Consider the following 14,721-nt stretch of genomic DNA (forward strand, 5'->3'; position numbering starts at 1 on the left):
ATTACCGTAATTCTCTGAGTTCGAATCAGGGGAAACTCGGGAGAACTCTTGAATTAGCTCGTACAGTGGGACAGCCTCATCAGATTAGAAGTTTCAGTTTTGTGTCGGAGAATGAGCGGAAATATTTTTCCGCCATGATCATGACACACACGTTACTAGACGACATACCTTTATAGGAAGCTTTTATGTGATTTATAGAATGTGAATGGAACAGCGATTAAGAACGGAAAGTTGTGAGTTATTTCTTTGTTTTGTATTACTTCAATAAAAAAGCAATTAATCCCGAAACGACGCCTGGAAGATTAATCTCTGTTTTCTTATGTGTGTCGTGAGTGCGTTAGGCTATAACTTCAATTCATCTCCGATAATTAATGGCTATCGAAGTTGGACTGAAAACGTTGTAAAAACTGCCATTATTGGATCTTTTGGTCCACCTCACCTGTGCCCAGATTTTTGCCCATCTACGCTAATTACATTTGCCCACGATGTTGAAAAATTAGCGGTGACCAGAATGAAGCTGCCATGGAGAGTAGCGAGAATTCTCGTGCCGTAGATGGGTCGCCAGTAGGTCCTAGTGGGTTGTCAGGAGGTTGAAGGTTCTCGTAGGTTGTAGGCGGTGCTGACTGGTGAATTTCATTGGATCATTGGGAAAGAAAAACGTAAGCAGTAGTTTTCAGACCAAGGATAACTGACCGGTAATGTTAAATGTCCACCGAGCTTCATAGCCGTGTATCTCTTGCTTCTTAAAAGTTGCCTCCACTCCTTCTACCTCCTTCTCACCCCCTCTTTTAAAGGACAAACCGTATACTGTGCTTTAGCCATCTTAATTACAGCGCCAACCTTCCTGTTCATCGCGGTGTGTGTCTGTATCACATTGGCTTTTCACCGTGTGAATTTCACTCAGACAGTGCTCCCCCCACTTGCCCTGTCCCCCGCCTGCATAATGGGCTGGTGAAGGGGTGGGTGGGTGTGTGTGTGTGTGGGTGTGTGTGTGTGTGCTCTGTCGCTGGCAGTCGCCTGAAAAATCGCCAAAGTGGGATAGGCCCATAAATTTAGCTATTTACCGGTCATTTAGTATCGTTTTTCAGCTTGAACTGCGCTTGAAGTAAATCCCACATCAAGACTGCAGTGCACGATTAAATTCTCCATTGGTTGTTTTGCAGCCTGCTGGCGAAGTCATCATGAGAGTGCCCAATGCTATCTAATCCTATTGCCATAAGATTGCCTGCCATTGAGTACTGCGCGACGAACTAGGTTTTACTACTGTTGCATTGGAATATCGGACTGGTAAGCATATTACTTTCCTTCTAGGGCTTCCTGTGCAGCATTAATTCTTCTCCTCGATCTTACTGCCAACTCCACAATTGCCAGAATATTATTCCCTGATCTGCCATGGGCCCATATCCCAGAATACTCTGAACCGTTGATTCTGTTGGATCCTAATCCCGTACATTGGTTCTCAGCCCAAACCAGCTGGGTCTCAGTAGCCCTAGCTGCTGCATTCAAGCAGCACATCCATTAGGGCAACTAAAATTTTGAGACAAATCATTTTAATTAACTGACTCTCTTGATCAAACAGATATCTCTTGATGATCTAGCATTTTTTAGTACATGTGGAACTACTTCAGGATTGTACAAATGCAAGGAATTGGACCAGTTTCTCAATGGAATGAAATATATTTCATACCTGCGAGAGCGAGACTGCACTTTGCCCTCGAAGTTTTACCAAAGAATCACATAAACTCACAATGGTTTCGTTGTTGATACCTATAAAATTAAATATATTCTCAATTTATTACTGAAACATACCATAATCCAACATTTGCCAGAAGAATTTACATACTTCCGTATGTAAGTGAAAGTCACTGAATAAGAGTTGGTCATTACCAAATGTCATTTTCCAGCTTACCTTGTAGGTAATCCTGTTCAATGAGGGGGTAGTCAACAGATTCACCTTCAATCCACTTATTTGATTGTGATACCTCAAGTGGATCATTGATAAGTACCTCCTCTTCTGTAGCAAGAAATAGAAGTTCTTTATTATTTAAGAGTTTTGTTTAAAATATTATACCGTTTTTTTAAAACCACATGTTAACCATTTCAGTGTTAAAAGCTGAGCCATGACTTTTGGCATTGTTGTTGATTTATTATACGTCATCGGCGGTCACTCGAAACGAGTATGAATGTCCTCTCCATAGGGTTGTCTACTTGTGGGTCTGCAGATGTCTGTAGAGGCTGATCCGCAATCCATACACCTTGGTGCAACGTGGGTAGTGGAGACTGCCGGTGGTTGGTAGTCGTCAGGCTACCTTCTCTCTCTCCTTACGGTGCTGTCGCTTTGTCTCTGCGACATGGCGTAGCTCCGTTTCATGAAGTGCAGCTCCTTCCTGCACGCATTCCCTCCACGACCGCCTGTCCAGTGCAATTTGCTCCCAGTTGCTTGATGTGATGAGGAATTTCTTCAAACTGTTCTCGATGTTGTCCTTGAAGCGTTTCTTTGGCCCACCGGACGCTCGCCGACCTTCCTTCAGTTGAGAGTACAGGATCTGTTTAGGGAGACGTGTGTTGGACATGCGGATGACATGGCCAGTCCACTGAAGTTGGTGCTGCATTATTGTGATGGTGATGCTGGTCATGTTGGCTTCCTCCAAAATGCCCATGTTGGTGCGCTTGTCCTCCCAGCTGATCTTCAGAATCTTTCGTAAGGATATTTGATGGTATTGTTCCAGGGCTCTCAGGTGCCTGCTGTAGGTGGTCCATGACTCAGCTCCACACAACAGGGTGGGGAGGACAATGACTCCGTAGACCAGCAGTTTTGTTTGAGCCTTTAGATCTCGGTCTTCAAAGACTCTTTTCCTGAGTCTGGCATAGGCTCTGCTGGCACAACTCAGGTGGTGGTTGACTTCAGAGTTGGTGTCAGCTTTTGAGGAAAGAATGCTGCCAAGGTAGGGGAATTGGTCAATGTTTTCAAGAGTGGTGTCGTCCACTTTTAAAGAGGTCTGGGTAGATGGCTAGTTGGGTGGAGGTTGATGTAGGACCTGGGTGTTCTTGATGTTTAAGGCTAGGCCCATGGCTCTGTTTGCCTTGGCAAAGGCATTCAGGATGCCCTGGAGGCCTTCTGCGGAGTGTGCTGCAATGGCGCAGTCGTCCGTGTACTGAAGCTCCATGATGGCGATGTTACTGACTTTGCTTTTGGCCTTCAACCTATTAAGGTTGAAGAGCCCACCGTCAGTTCAGTTATACATCATATATTCAAAGATATAGTGAAAAAACATTATTTTGTGTTATCCAGGCAAATCACATCATATACAAGAAAATTAGATAGTGCAAAAGAGAAAATAAACACAGAATATAATGTTTCAGCTAGAGAGAAAGTGCAGATAAACAAAAAGTCCAAGAGGCACAACAAAGTAGATTGGGAAATATATCCTTATTCTTTGAAATGTCTATTAAAGAATCTGATGACAAACAGGGAAAGAGCTGTTCTTGAATCTGGTGGCAAGTGGTTTCAAGCTTTTGTCCCTTTAGCCCAATGGTAGAGGTAAGAAGACTAGCCATTAGTGTTTTTGGACGTTAATGTAGGAAATGGAATTGTATCCATAGAGCATTGATTCAATTTAACACATTTTGTACTCTATGTCTCATACACAATGCACCGCATAAATGTTTAAATAACCATTTCAGTGTATTTGAATACCTGGTTGAAATAAGTAATCAATGGTCCTTTTTGGAATACTGTTTATATTTTGATATTAATTATGTAGTTGGGCTCAGACCAATGTCATTCTATGGATATTATGATTGGTTAACGTTGGGGGTGTGTGTGTGTGTGTGTGTGTGTTCGAAAAAAATCGCGCTCTGAAGGTAAAGTCTTTACATATACCTGTAGAGTTTTATCCTGTGAAATCAAAAATCAGCTTACTTGAAAAATTGAGCTTTATTTCTTGAGTTATTTATGAAAATGTTAAAAATGTCAAATAACTTAGAAAATAAACGAGCTGATGACATCACAATGTGTCTCCTCGCACTGTTTTCCACGTGCAGCCTGCTCCGCATTGTTTTCCACGCGCTGCGAGTGACGTCAACCCCGCCTCGACTCGCAGTCCTTTTATTGACCCCGCTCGCCGTGGCCCCGCATGCATGCCGTGGGCCCAGCAGCCCGTTCACCGTGGCCCCGCAGCTCGCTCGCTTGGCTCTCGTCCTCCTCTCCCCCCTCCTCCCTTCCCCTCCTCTCTCCCCCCTCTCCCCCCCCCTCTCCCCTCCTACTCACATTTTTTCCCTCGACGGGATAAACATCTTCCCGTCACATTCCAACCTATATTTCCGAAGTTTAAGTTTAATCGTTTATTTCAAAAAATTAACTGCTTTTCAGTGGGAGACTCTTGCAGCACCTTCCATTGATGATGTCACAGTGCCATCTCACAGACATCCAATCACAATGGATCTCATTTACATATGACATCACAATGGGGCAGTGGTAGGAGATTGCAACCTTCACGTGTTTCCACGAATGCAATCAACCTGATGTGCACAATCAAATAAGATCAAATAGAATAAGTTGTCCTCCCTCTCCACCCCCTCCCTCTCTACCCCCCTTCCCTTCCTCTCGAGCCTCCCCTGTGATGCCCCCCTACCCCTCAATCGCTACCCCCCCATTCCCCTCCCCCTCCCTCTCTATCCCCCTCACCCTCTCCACGCACTCCCCCCTCCCTCTCTAACCGCAACTGTGCAGTTGGGGGCTATGTGTGAGTGGATAGGGCCGGGGATGGGGAAAAGGTGCAAATGAATAATATTAATATAATATCAATGGTATTATGCATTAGTATGCATGCGTTGTGTGTGTGTGTGTGGTGTGTGTGTGTGTGTGTGTGTGTGTGTGTGTGTGTGTGTGTGTGTGTGTGTGTGTGTGTGTGTGTGTGTGTGTGTGTGTGTGTGTGACGCCGCAGGCCACCTCCCCCCCTGCAACCGCGCTTTAGGGGACGGGTCCCACTTGGTCTAGTAATATACTAAAATGAAAGTGTTATATTCACAATTCTTTGACATAAACAGCATTACATCCTTTTATCTCTTCGAATGGCCTAGGTTTCAGATTTGACTGAATGGAATTTATGTTTGTTTTTACATCTTCTAAACTATTTTAGGATAGTCATAGGTTTACACCATAATGTGATTGTGTACCTGGATAATTTGGGAGCTATATTATAGCTTTTACACAAATTGCTATAATAATGTCATCTGATTAGGAGAATAGTCCTGTAACTTAAATTGTCCGATTTTAATTAAGCAATATTCTTACCATTATTTTCTGTCCGATCTTTGCTGCTGCTCCCAATTCCTGATGTGTGGGAGCTTCCGCGGCTCATCATGGAACTACTGGATTTAACTATACTGTGCACTGGTTCAACAGACAATGGTTCATCCACTGCCATTTCCGCAGACATTCTATACCTTGAATCTGCCTCAATTCCAGAGGTATGCGAACTGCCATGGCTGACTGTTGACTGGCGGGAGAGACGTTTGTTCCTTCCACTTCCTTGGCTGCTCCCACTGTTGTGAGAATGTGCATCTAGTCGTTCAAGATCCATTTCAAATGTATCACTGATGTATGATTCTCTGTAGCGCTTTTTGTCTGTAGGTACACAGTGAAGAATTGTCTTTCATATAAATGCATAAACCATATTTCCCAAAAGAAATGCACAATAGTTAGATTATTCAGTGCCCAAGATGATTAAAAAATAAGTTGACTTGGGAGCATATATTGTCAACAGAGTGAACGTTACTTTCTTACTAATACATGTTATATACAAGAGCTATATTTAAGAGGGAGTTAGATGTGGCCCTTGTGGCTAAAGGGATCAGGGGGGTATGGAGAGAAGGCAGGTACAGGATACTGAGGGATGAGCAACCATGATCATATTGAATGGCGGTGCAGGCTCGAAGGGTCAAATGGCCTACTGCACCTATTTTCCATGTTTCTATGTTTTAAAGAGGTAGTTTTTCATGAAAACAAGTATGTCAGCATTTGTACATTAGTCAGTTTTTTGGAGATTGAAGAATTGTGTGAATTGAAACACTGCTGAAAGCAATTCATGTTATGGTGGTGGAAGGTTGTTTATTGGACTGGAGGCTAGAGATGTTCATCAGTGCTGGGCCCATTGCTGTTTGTCATCTATATCACTGATTGTGATGGGAATGTTTAAGTTTGCAGAGGATTCATAAGTTTGCAGAGGATACTAAAATAGGTGGTATAAAAATGGTGACAATGAAGATGGTTATTAAGAATTTCAGCAGATCTTGTTCAGCTGGACATGTGGGCTGAAGAATGGATAATGGAGTTTCATTCAGATAAGTGTGAGTTGTTCATTTTGGGAAGTTGAGCCAGGCAAGAGTGTAGTAAAACAGAGAGATCTAAGAGTACAAGTACATAGTTATCTGAAAGTGGTGTCACATATAGATAGGGCAGAGAAAAAGGCTTTTAGCAAATGGGTCTTCATTAGTTAGGGAATGGGGTATAGAAAATGGAACGTTTTGTTTACAGTTGTACGAGATGGTAGTGAGACTGCATTTGGAGTACTGTGTTCAGTGTTGGTCACTCTGCTATAGGAAAGATACCATTAAATTGGAAAAAATACAGAGAAGATTTACAATGATGTTAGAAACATAGAAACATAGAAAATAAGTGCAGGAGTAGGCCATTCGGCCCTTCGAGCCTGCACCGCCATTCGATATGATCATGGCTGATCATCCAACAGTGTCCCATCCCTGCCTTCTCTCCATACCCCCTGATCCCTTTAGCCACAAGGGCCACATCTAACTCCCTCTTAAATATAGCCAATGAACTGGCCTCTACTACCTTCTGTGGCAGAGAATTCCACAGATTCATCACTCTCTGTGTAAAATATGAATTTCTCATCTCGGTCCTAAAAGACTTCCCTCTTAACCTTAATCTGTGACCCCTAGTTCTGGACTTCCCCAAGATCAGGAATAATCTTCCTGCATCTAGCCTGTCCAACCCCTTAAGAATTTTGTAAGTTTCTATAAGATCCCCCCTCAATCTTCTGAATTCTAGTGTGTACAAGTCTAGTCTATCCAGTCTTTCTTCATATGAAAGTCCTGCAATCCCAGGAATCAGTCTGGTGAACCTTCTCTGTACTCTATGGCAAGAATGTCTTTCCTCAGATTAGGTGACCAAAACTGTACGCAATACTCCAGGTATGGTCTCACCAAGACCCTGTACAACTGCAGTAGAACCTCCCTGCTCTTATGTTACAAGGAGCTCAAGGGCATATACTATAGGGAGAGATGGGCAGTCAAGGACTTTATTCCTTGGAACACAAGAGGCTCTGGGGTGATCTTATAGAAGTGTATAAAATCATGAGGGAATAGATAGAGTGAATGCATAGTCCTTTTCCCAGGCTTGGGGAATCAAGAACTAGGTGGCATAGGCTTAAGTTGAGAGGGGAAAGATTTATTAGTAACCTAAGGGGTAAGCCTTTTCACACAGAGGATGCTATGTATATGTAATGAGCACCCAGAAGTAGTATTTGACACAGGAACAATAACAACATTAAAATAAATATTTTGATCGGTACACGAATAGGAAAGGTTAGAGAATATAGAACAAATGCGAGCAAATGGGATTATCTCAGATGGGGCATCTTTGTCAGCATGCACGAGTTGGGCTGAATATCCTATTTCCATGTTGTATGTCTCCATTACTCGTATAATAATCAAATAAAATATATGTATTTGTTTCTCATGCTGACAGAAAAAAGCAATGTTTGATGTCAATTTATATTCCTACCAAGAGGTGGTAGCAGCAGCATGCTCAAAAAGTGATATTCATTTCTTATGATATAGATGGACATCCAGAAATTCCAACAATATGCAAAATACAATTTTGTTTTAAGTATATATTAAAAAGTCCTGCTCTCCTTAGTTCAGTGTTGGTCCCAGTTTTGTTCTTCTAACTACCTTGAGCCAATTTATTGCTACAACAACCCATTTCAATTCTACCTTTCAGTAGCTCTCACTTCTTAGTATTGCATGCTGTCCTGCTTGCTCCCAACGATTATATTATTTTTTTACTCTTTGCCTTGCTATAAAATTGTATAGCAGAACAGATCAAAGCCTGCGGTGTACTAGCACCACTGCCTCACAGTCCCAGCGATCTGGGTTTAATCTTCATCTAGTGGGACGTCACTGTGGTTTGCACGTTTTCCGTGTGGCCATGTGGGTTTCCTCCAACATCCCAAAAGTGTGGGCTGGGAAGGTAATTAGCCACCGTAAATGAGCCCTACTGTGCATATAAAAGGTAGAATCTAAGGTGGATGAGGTGATGTATATGTAGGGAGAATAAAACGTATTTGGGTAGGATTAGTTTCAAAATGAACGTTTTATGGTCGTAGCACTCGATGGGCAAAATGGTCTTGTTTTGTGCTGCATCTCTCCGATTCTGCACTGCAGCAGATGGATTTTATTCTAAACAGCTGAACACAGAAACATGTTATCCAGCATCTACCAATTAATCCTTCTGAGAAATGATGCATCTCAAGTGGGTAATGACTTTATCAGGCATGCCCCCCTGAAACTGGTTTACTTATATATCTCTCTGCAAATCATGTGACTGTTGAAAAAAACAATGTATCTCTTTGAAAATATTTGTAAATGTGAACTAAAAAAATGTTTGAAATGTGCCCAACCCACTGAGTGTTTCCAACATTTACCAATTTTTATTGTCTTTTTTAAAGTTGTGCAACACAAGAAGTTGTTGGAAGTTAGCAGTAAAAATGTCACAATAAAAGTATTTGTCAGCTTAAACATTGGCAGAATGTGCTTCTCACCACGAGTTATTTATTTATTTTTTTAAATTGTTGGTGTGTAGACCAGTACAGATAATAACTTGGGCACACGGTGACTTTACAAATGAATGAAAGACCATACGATCTAATCCTGGAGATTTGTGTTATGAGGTGAAAGTTGGAATTGAGACCTTACCACGTTCTTCAAATGGAAACAGGAGATTATTCAATAAAGGAAGCAATTGAAAGCATTTACTGTGTTTCATTTTCAGTCAACACTTTAAGTGAAAAGCATTGTAAATCTTATTATTTGTGCTTCTCCGTATACCTACTACTTAAGGTCCCCCCCCCCCCCGTCCTTTTCTCTTCCTGGAAGCCACAGTGGCACAGCGGTAAAGTGGCTGCCTAATGCCCCTGTCCCACTTAGAAAACCTGAACGGAAACCTCTGGAGACATTGCGCCCCACCCAAGGTTTCCTTGCGGTTCCTGGAGGTTGCAGGTGGTTGCCGGAGGTTGCAGGTAGTGGAAGCAGGTAGGGAGACTGACAAAAACCTCGGGGAACCTCCAGGAACCGCACGGAAACCTTGGGTGGGGCGCAAAGTCTCCTGAGGTTTCCATTCAGGTTTCCTAAGTGGGACAGGGGCATTACAGCTTACGGGTGCGTCTGTAGTGACTCTGTAAGTTCTCCCCGTGACCGCGTGTGTTTTCTTCAGGATCGTCAGTTTCCTCCCACACTCCAAAGCCGTACAGGTATGTTGGTTAATTGGCTTGGTGTATGTGTAAATTATCCCTAGTGTGTGTAAGATAGTGTTAATGTGTGGGGATCGCTGGTCGGTGCAACTTGGTGGACCGAAGGGCCTGTTTCCACGCTGTATTTCTAAACTAAACTATCTGCCCTGATCCTGTCACACACACCCTTCATCCCACTACCACCATTCTCCATCACCTTGTTTCTTCCGTCACCACCTTCAACTCCCATTTACCCCATCTGCCCATGACCCAAAATCCTCCCATTGGATCCCATCTCCTCATCCACCCACCCCCCGCTGTTGTTCCCATCTCTTATTTAGTCCTACTCTTTTCCTTTCCTATCAGATTTCAGAATTTGCAGCCTTTTGTTCTTCACATATAACCTCCCAGCCTCTGTCATATCATTTCCACCCTTCCACTCCACCCTCCAATCAGACTCATCTTCCAATCAACCCCTCATCTGTACGCACCTATCACTTGCTCACTCTTGCCTCACCCCTCTTCACCAGCGCTTATGCTGGCCATCTCCCTTCTTCCCTTTCAATCGAGATGAAGGGTCAAAATGTTGACTGTCCATTTCCCTCAGAAGCTGCCTGAACCACTGAGTTCCTCCAGCAGCTCTCCTTTTATTATGCTACAGATCCCAGCCTGTGCAGTCTCTTATGCCTCCTTTGTTTTCACTGTTCTCACCTTCTGTTTCTTCCATTTTTCGGATCTGCTTGAGCATTGGCTGAATATTCATGTATAGTCGGTGGCTATTGCTGAGGAGTTGCAGCAAATGTTTGGATCGGAATGGACAGCCTGTATAATAGATCAGCTTCCGAGCAGAGGGTAAACCATCCAGCTGGATCTCAAACTTCTTTCCCTACAACAAAAGGGGGGTACAAGTGTTAAATCATACACAAAATCCTCTATAACTCTATTTAGTCTCTTGGATACATCTATTCGATTTAATTTGTATTTACAATATGATATTTAAAGTGACACAAATGATCAAGTAATTATTATTTCAGAGAATCTTTCTCTACAAAAGACAGCAAAATCTGTATGACTAAAAGTTTACTTTGCTCTTAATCAACTCTGCATAGAATCCATGTTTATTTATATTGTCATAAGCTCTACACTCCCACTCTCACCTTATTACCTATTTTAAGAGTAGCAATTTGTTGGAAATCTGTTAATCCCATGATGTTGGTGCAAAAGGACACAGTTTCCACCTTAACCATCTTCAACCCCCCTTATGTTGGACGTATGAATGCTCATTGATGATTGCAGTGTTCAGTTTAATTCATATCCCATCTTGAAATGGAACAATATATGTGTGCAGCAAGACCATGTGAGCACCATCGTTGGAGGTTGCCAAGTGGACAGTACAATACAATACAATACAATTTACAATTATTTGTCACTTGAACCTCATAGAGGCTCAAGTGAAATGTTGTTTCTGCAGTCATACATACAAGAAAAAAAAGACCCAAGACACAACACAATTTACACAGACATCCATCACAGCGCATCTCCACCTCGCTGTGATGGAAGGCAAAAAAAACGTATCTCTCCCCTGCACTTCCCTCTCCCCCCGATGTCAGAGTCAAAGTCAGAGCCCCCGGCGGGCGATAACAATTGTCCCGCGGCCATTCACGCAGCGCCGGGCGATGCAAGGCCGCGCTCCGGGTCTTGTTGTTGGAGCCCCGGGTGGGCGCCGGCAAAGTCCCGCAGCCGTTGAAGCCACGCCGGGCGATGATGTAAGGCCCCGCTCCAGGTCATCCTCGACCCCGCTACTCGGGCAGGAGAAGTCGCCGTTGCGGAAGCCCCAAAAAGCGGTCTCCCAGCAGGGACCCGCGGGCTCCCGGTGTCACTGTCCACCAGACCTGCGGTAAGCCTCCGAATCTCCGATGGTCGGGTCGCAGCAGCGCGCCACCACCGCTCCTCCCGCTCCGGACTCGGCCAGCTCCGTGATGGTGAGTAGCTCCGCAGCTCAGTGACTGGAGCCCCAGGACGTTCCTGCTGGAGGCCGCTCCACGGTGCAGCCCCAAAGACAACGGAGACCCGACAGGGAAAGGTCGGGTTCTCCGTGCAGGGGAAAGATTTTAAAAGACCCCCCCCCCACCCCCCCCCCGCCCCCCCCCCCCCCCCCCCCCCCCCCCCCCCCCACCCCACACACCATCAAACACATAAAAATAACATTAAAACGGGACAAAAAATAACAAATAGACAGACGGACTGCAGAGGCCGCTGCGACGTGAGTCGCGCCGCCCACAGAATGCATCTACAGAATGCATCTACAGAATGCATCTACAGAATGCAGTAGTATATGCATTTACTAATGCCATTTACAACAAGGTCTTGCCAATTTCCCTTGATTGAAACCCCAACATTAACTGGGAACAAACTCAATTCTGCAGTTTCAACACTGATGGAGGGGTATTCTGAGGCAAAAGACTCAACCTTGACTCCAAACCCTTTCTATAACCCACAAGGCACCAATAACCCTATTTGTCTGAAAGAGCACAGCTCGCATACTCAAATACACATTGTTTTCCAGATCAAATATTGCCCAATTAATCAGCATCTCATCTGGTACTTTAAATATTAATTTCCCCACTATCTGCATACAATATCTGGACCATGTTCCATCTCCAAGGTGCATGGCTATGTTTTTTAAATATGTTCTCGTAAATCTGCAACCTCCTCTATCTACAGAATTTCAGGAGCATGCATAAAGGAACACTTTCAAGTCACACAGGTAACCCCAAGCTCTTCAGACCAGAATTATTTAAATAATTGAATTTAAATTCCCTAACTGCCTCAGTGGGATTTGAACCAAAAGATGGCGACCGTGAAGCACGCGCCGGTACAGTTCCTGCTTCTATGTTACGCACTTTTGTCTTTCTATGTTTAAAAACTCCTCCTGCATACTCAATTATGATCGAAATGAGTTGCTTACTATAAGGGCAAGATCGAACAGAGTTTTGGGATCTCCGACCCTTGCACAAACCCTTCCTGTGGAATTACGTGTCAGGAACACCTCACGTGGTCCACACCCCGGGACCTCTCCTAGGCCTGGCCGACGGCCTGGTCGACGTCGAGCAGGAGTCCGGGCTCGGTTCAGGAAGCGGCCCTACCGGCCTCCACTACCGGCACTACTACTCTCCAACGTCCGATCACTTCGGAACAAGATAGACGAACTCCAGCTTCTGATCCACTCAAGGAGAGAGTACAAAGAGCCGTCTGCCATCTGCTTCACGGAAACGTGGCTGGATCAATCTGTTCCCGACTCAGCAGTAACCCCACCTGGCTTTACCATCTACAGAGCCGATAGGTCGGCAGCGCTGTCACACAAGTCCAAGGGTGGGGGTATCTGCTTCCTTGTCAATCAACGCTGGTGCAATAACATCACAGTACAAGCACATCACTGCTCCACTGCTACCCAGGGAATTCTCATCTGTTGTGTTAATTGGCGTCTACGTTCCACCCGACGCTAATGCTAACACGGCTATGGATATGTTAGCACAGCACATTTCCTTTATGGAAAGCTCACGTCCTGATTCCATCATTATAGCCTTGGGCGACTTCAACCACAGCTGTCTAACTAAAGAACTCCTTAACTACACTCAGCAAGTTACATGCCCGAGCAGAGAAAACAATATATTGGATCATTGTTACACTAACATCACTGGCGCTTACCGTGCCTTTCCTCGTGCTCCATTGGGCAGATCCGATCATGTAATGCTGCTGCTCATCCCCGCATACAAACAAAAACTGAAATCCATCAAGCCCAAAACAATAACCATTAAGTCCTGGTCAGAGGATGTCATCGAAACGTTAAGGGGATGTTTTGAATGCACTGACTGGGACCTCTTCCTCGACGCATCCGGCAACAACATCGACGTGTACACTGACGTGGTGACGTCATATGTCCACTACTGTGAAGAACTGTGTGTCCCCTACAAAACTGTTACAATACCCAGTAATGGAAAACCCTGGTTCAACAAGGATATACAACTTCTTCGCAAAAAGAAAAATGCAGCCTACACCAATGGAAACAGTGATCAGTACAAAACAGCAAAATATGAACTCAGGTCTGCAATACGGAAGGCAAAGTCAGCTTATTCAAAGAAATTGGAACAACAATTCAAAACTCATAATTCAAGAGAAGTCTGGAAAAATCTACAGAAGATGACGGACTACAAAAACGTCCTGTTCCCATCCCAGATGAGGATCCGGACTTACCTGAAAAACTGAACACTTTTTATGCATGCTTTGATAATGCCACCCCGCCATCCATGCCTCCCCCTCCACCTAACTCAGCACCATTCACCATCTCTGAGGAGGTAGTTAGGGCGGCCTTCAAAAATCTTAATAAAAGAAAAGCCGCAGTGCCAGACGACCTCAGCCCCGCTGCTCTCAACCACTGTGCAGATCAGCTGGCCCCTGTGTTCATCTCCATCTTTAACACTTCCCTCACCCAATGTAGAGTCCCGCAGTGTTTTAAATCATCCATTATCATCCCTGTGCCCAAGTCCTCCAAGGTGAGCTGTCTGAACGATTTTAGACCTGTTGCACTAACATCAGTTGCCATGAAGGCCTTTGAGCACATAGTCCTCACCCATCTGAAAACACACACTGCCCCCATCATGGACCCTTTCCAATTTGCATACAGCGCCAACCGGTCTGTTGAGGATGCTATCAACTTAGCTCTTCACTACTCCCTACATCATCTGGAATCACCGAACACTTATGCACGCATCCTGTTTATAGACTTTAGCTCGGCCTTTAACACTATACACCCAATTAAACTCTACAATAAACTGTTGGACATGAGCATTCACCCAGCCATGTGCCATTGGATTCTGCACTTTCTGACAAAGACAGCAAAGAGTCAAGGTGGGTGAAAAACTCTCCAGCCCTCTGACTCTCAACACAGGAGCCCCTCAAGGGTGCGTTCTGTCACCTCAGCTCTTCTCACTTTACACCAACAACCTCACATCCCAATGCAGCTCAGTCAAAATTTTCAAATATGCAAACCACACAACAATAATTGGCCTCATCTCAGACAACAACGAATCACAATACCATCAAACAGTGGGCAGCGCAGTCAAATGGTGCGCAAACAACCTCCAGCTTAATACTTCAAACCTTAGAAATCATCATAGATTTCAGACGCAAA

General features: G+C 44.3%; 1 protein-coding gene across 3 annotated transcripts in view; it reads right to left on the reverse strand.

Moving 5' to 3' along the window:
* zgc:172136 (uncharacterized protein LOC566376 homolog) overlaps nt 1–14,721 on the reverse strand; it is a 134,341-nt gene that overhangs the window by 17,644 nt on the left and 101,976 nt on the right. For all 3 annotated transcript variants that reach the window (XM_055639259.1, XM_055639260.1, XM_055639261.1), the window contains 4 exons: nt 10,242–10,416; nt 5,297–5,629; nt 1,910–2,014; nt 1,688–1,767 (listed from right to left, as the gene is read on the reverse strand). In XM_055639259.1, the coding sequence (XP_055495234.1) occupies nt 1,688–1,767; nt 1,910–2,014; nt 5,297–5,629; nt 10,242–10,416 (693 nt within the window). The remainder of the gene's footprint in view (nt 1–1,687; nt 1,768–1,909; nt 2,015–5,296; nt 5,630–10,241; nt 10,417–14,721) is intronic.

Source organism: Leucoraja erinacea, chromosome 8 (assembly GCF_028641065.1).
Source record: "Leucoraja erinacea ecotype New England chromosome 8, Leri_hhj_1, whole genome shotgun sequence".
Lineage (NCBI taxonomy): Eukaryota > Metazoa > Chordata > Chondrichthyes > Rajiformes > Rajidae > Leucoraja > Leucoraja erinaceus.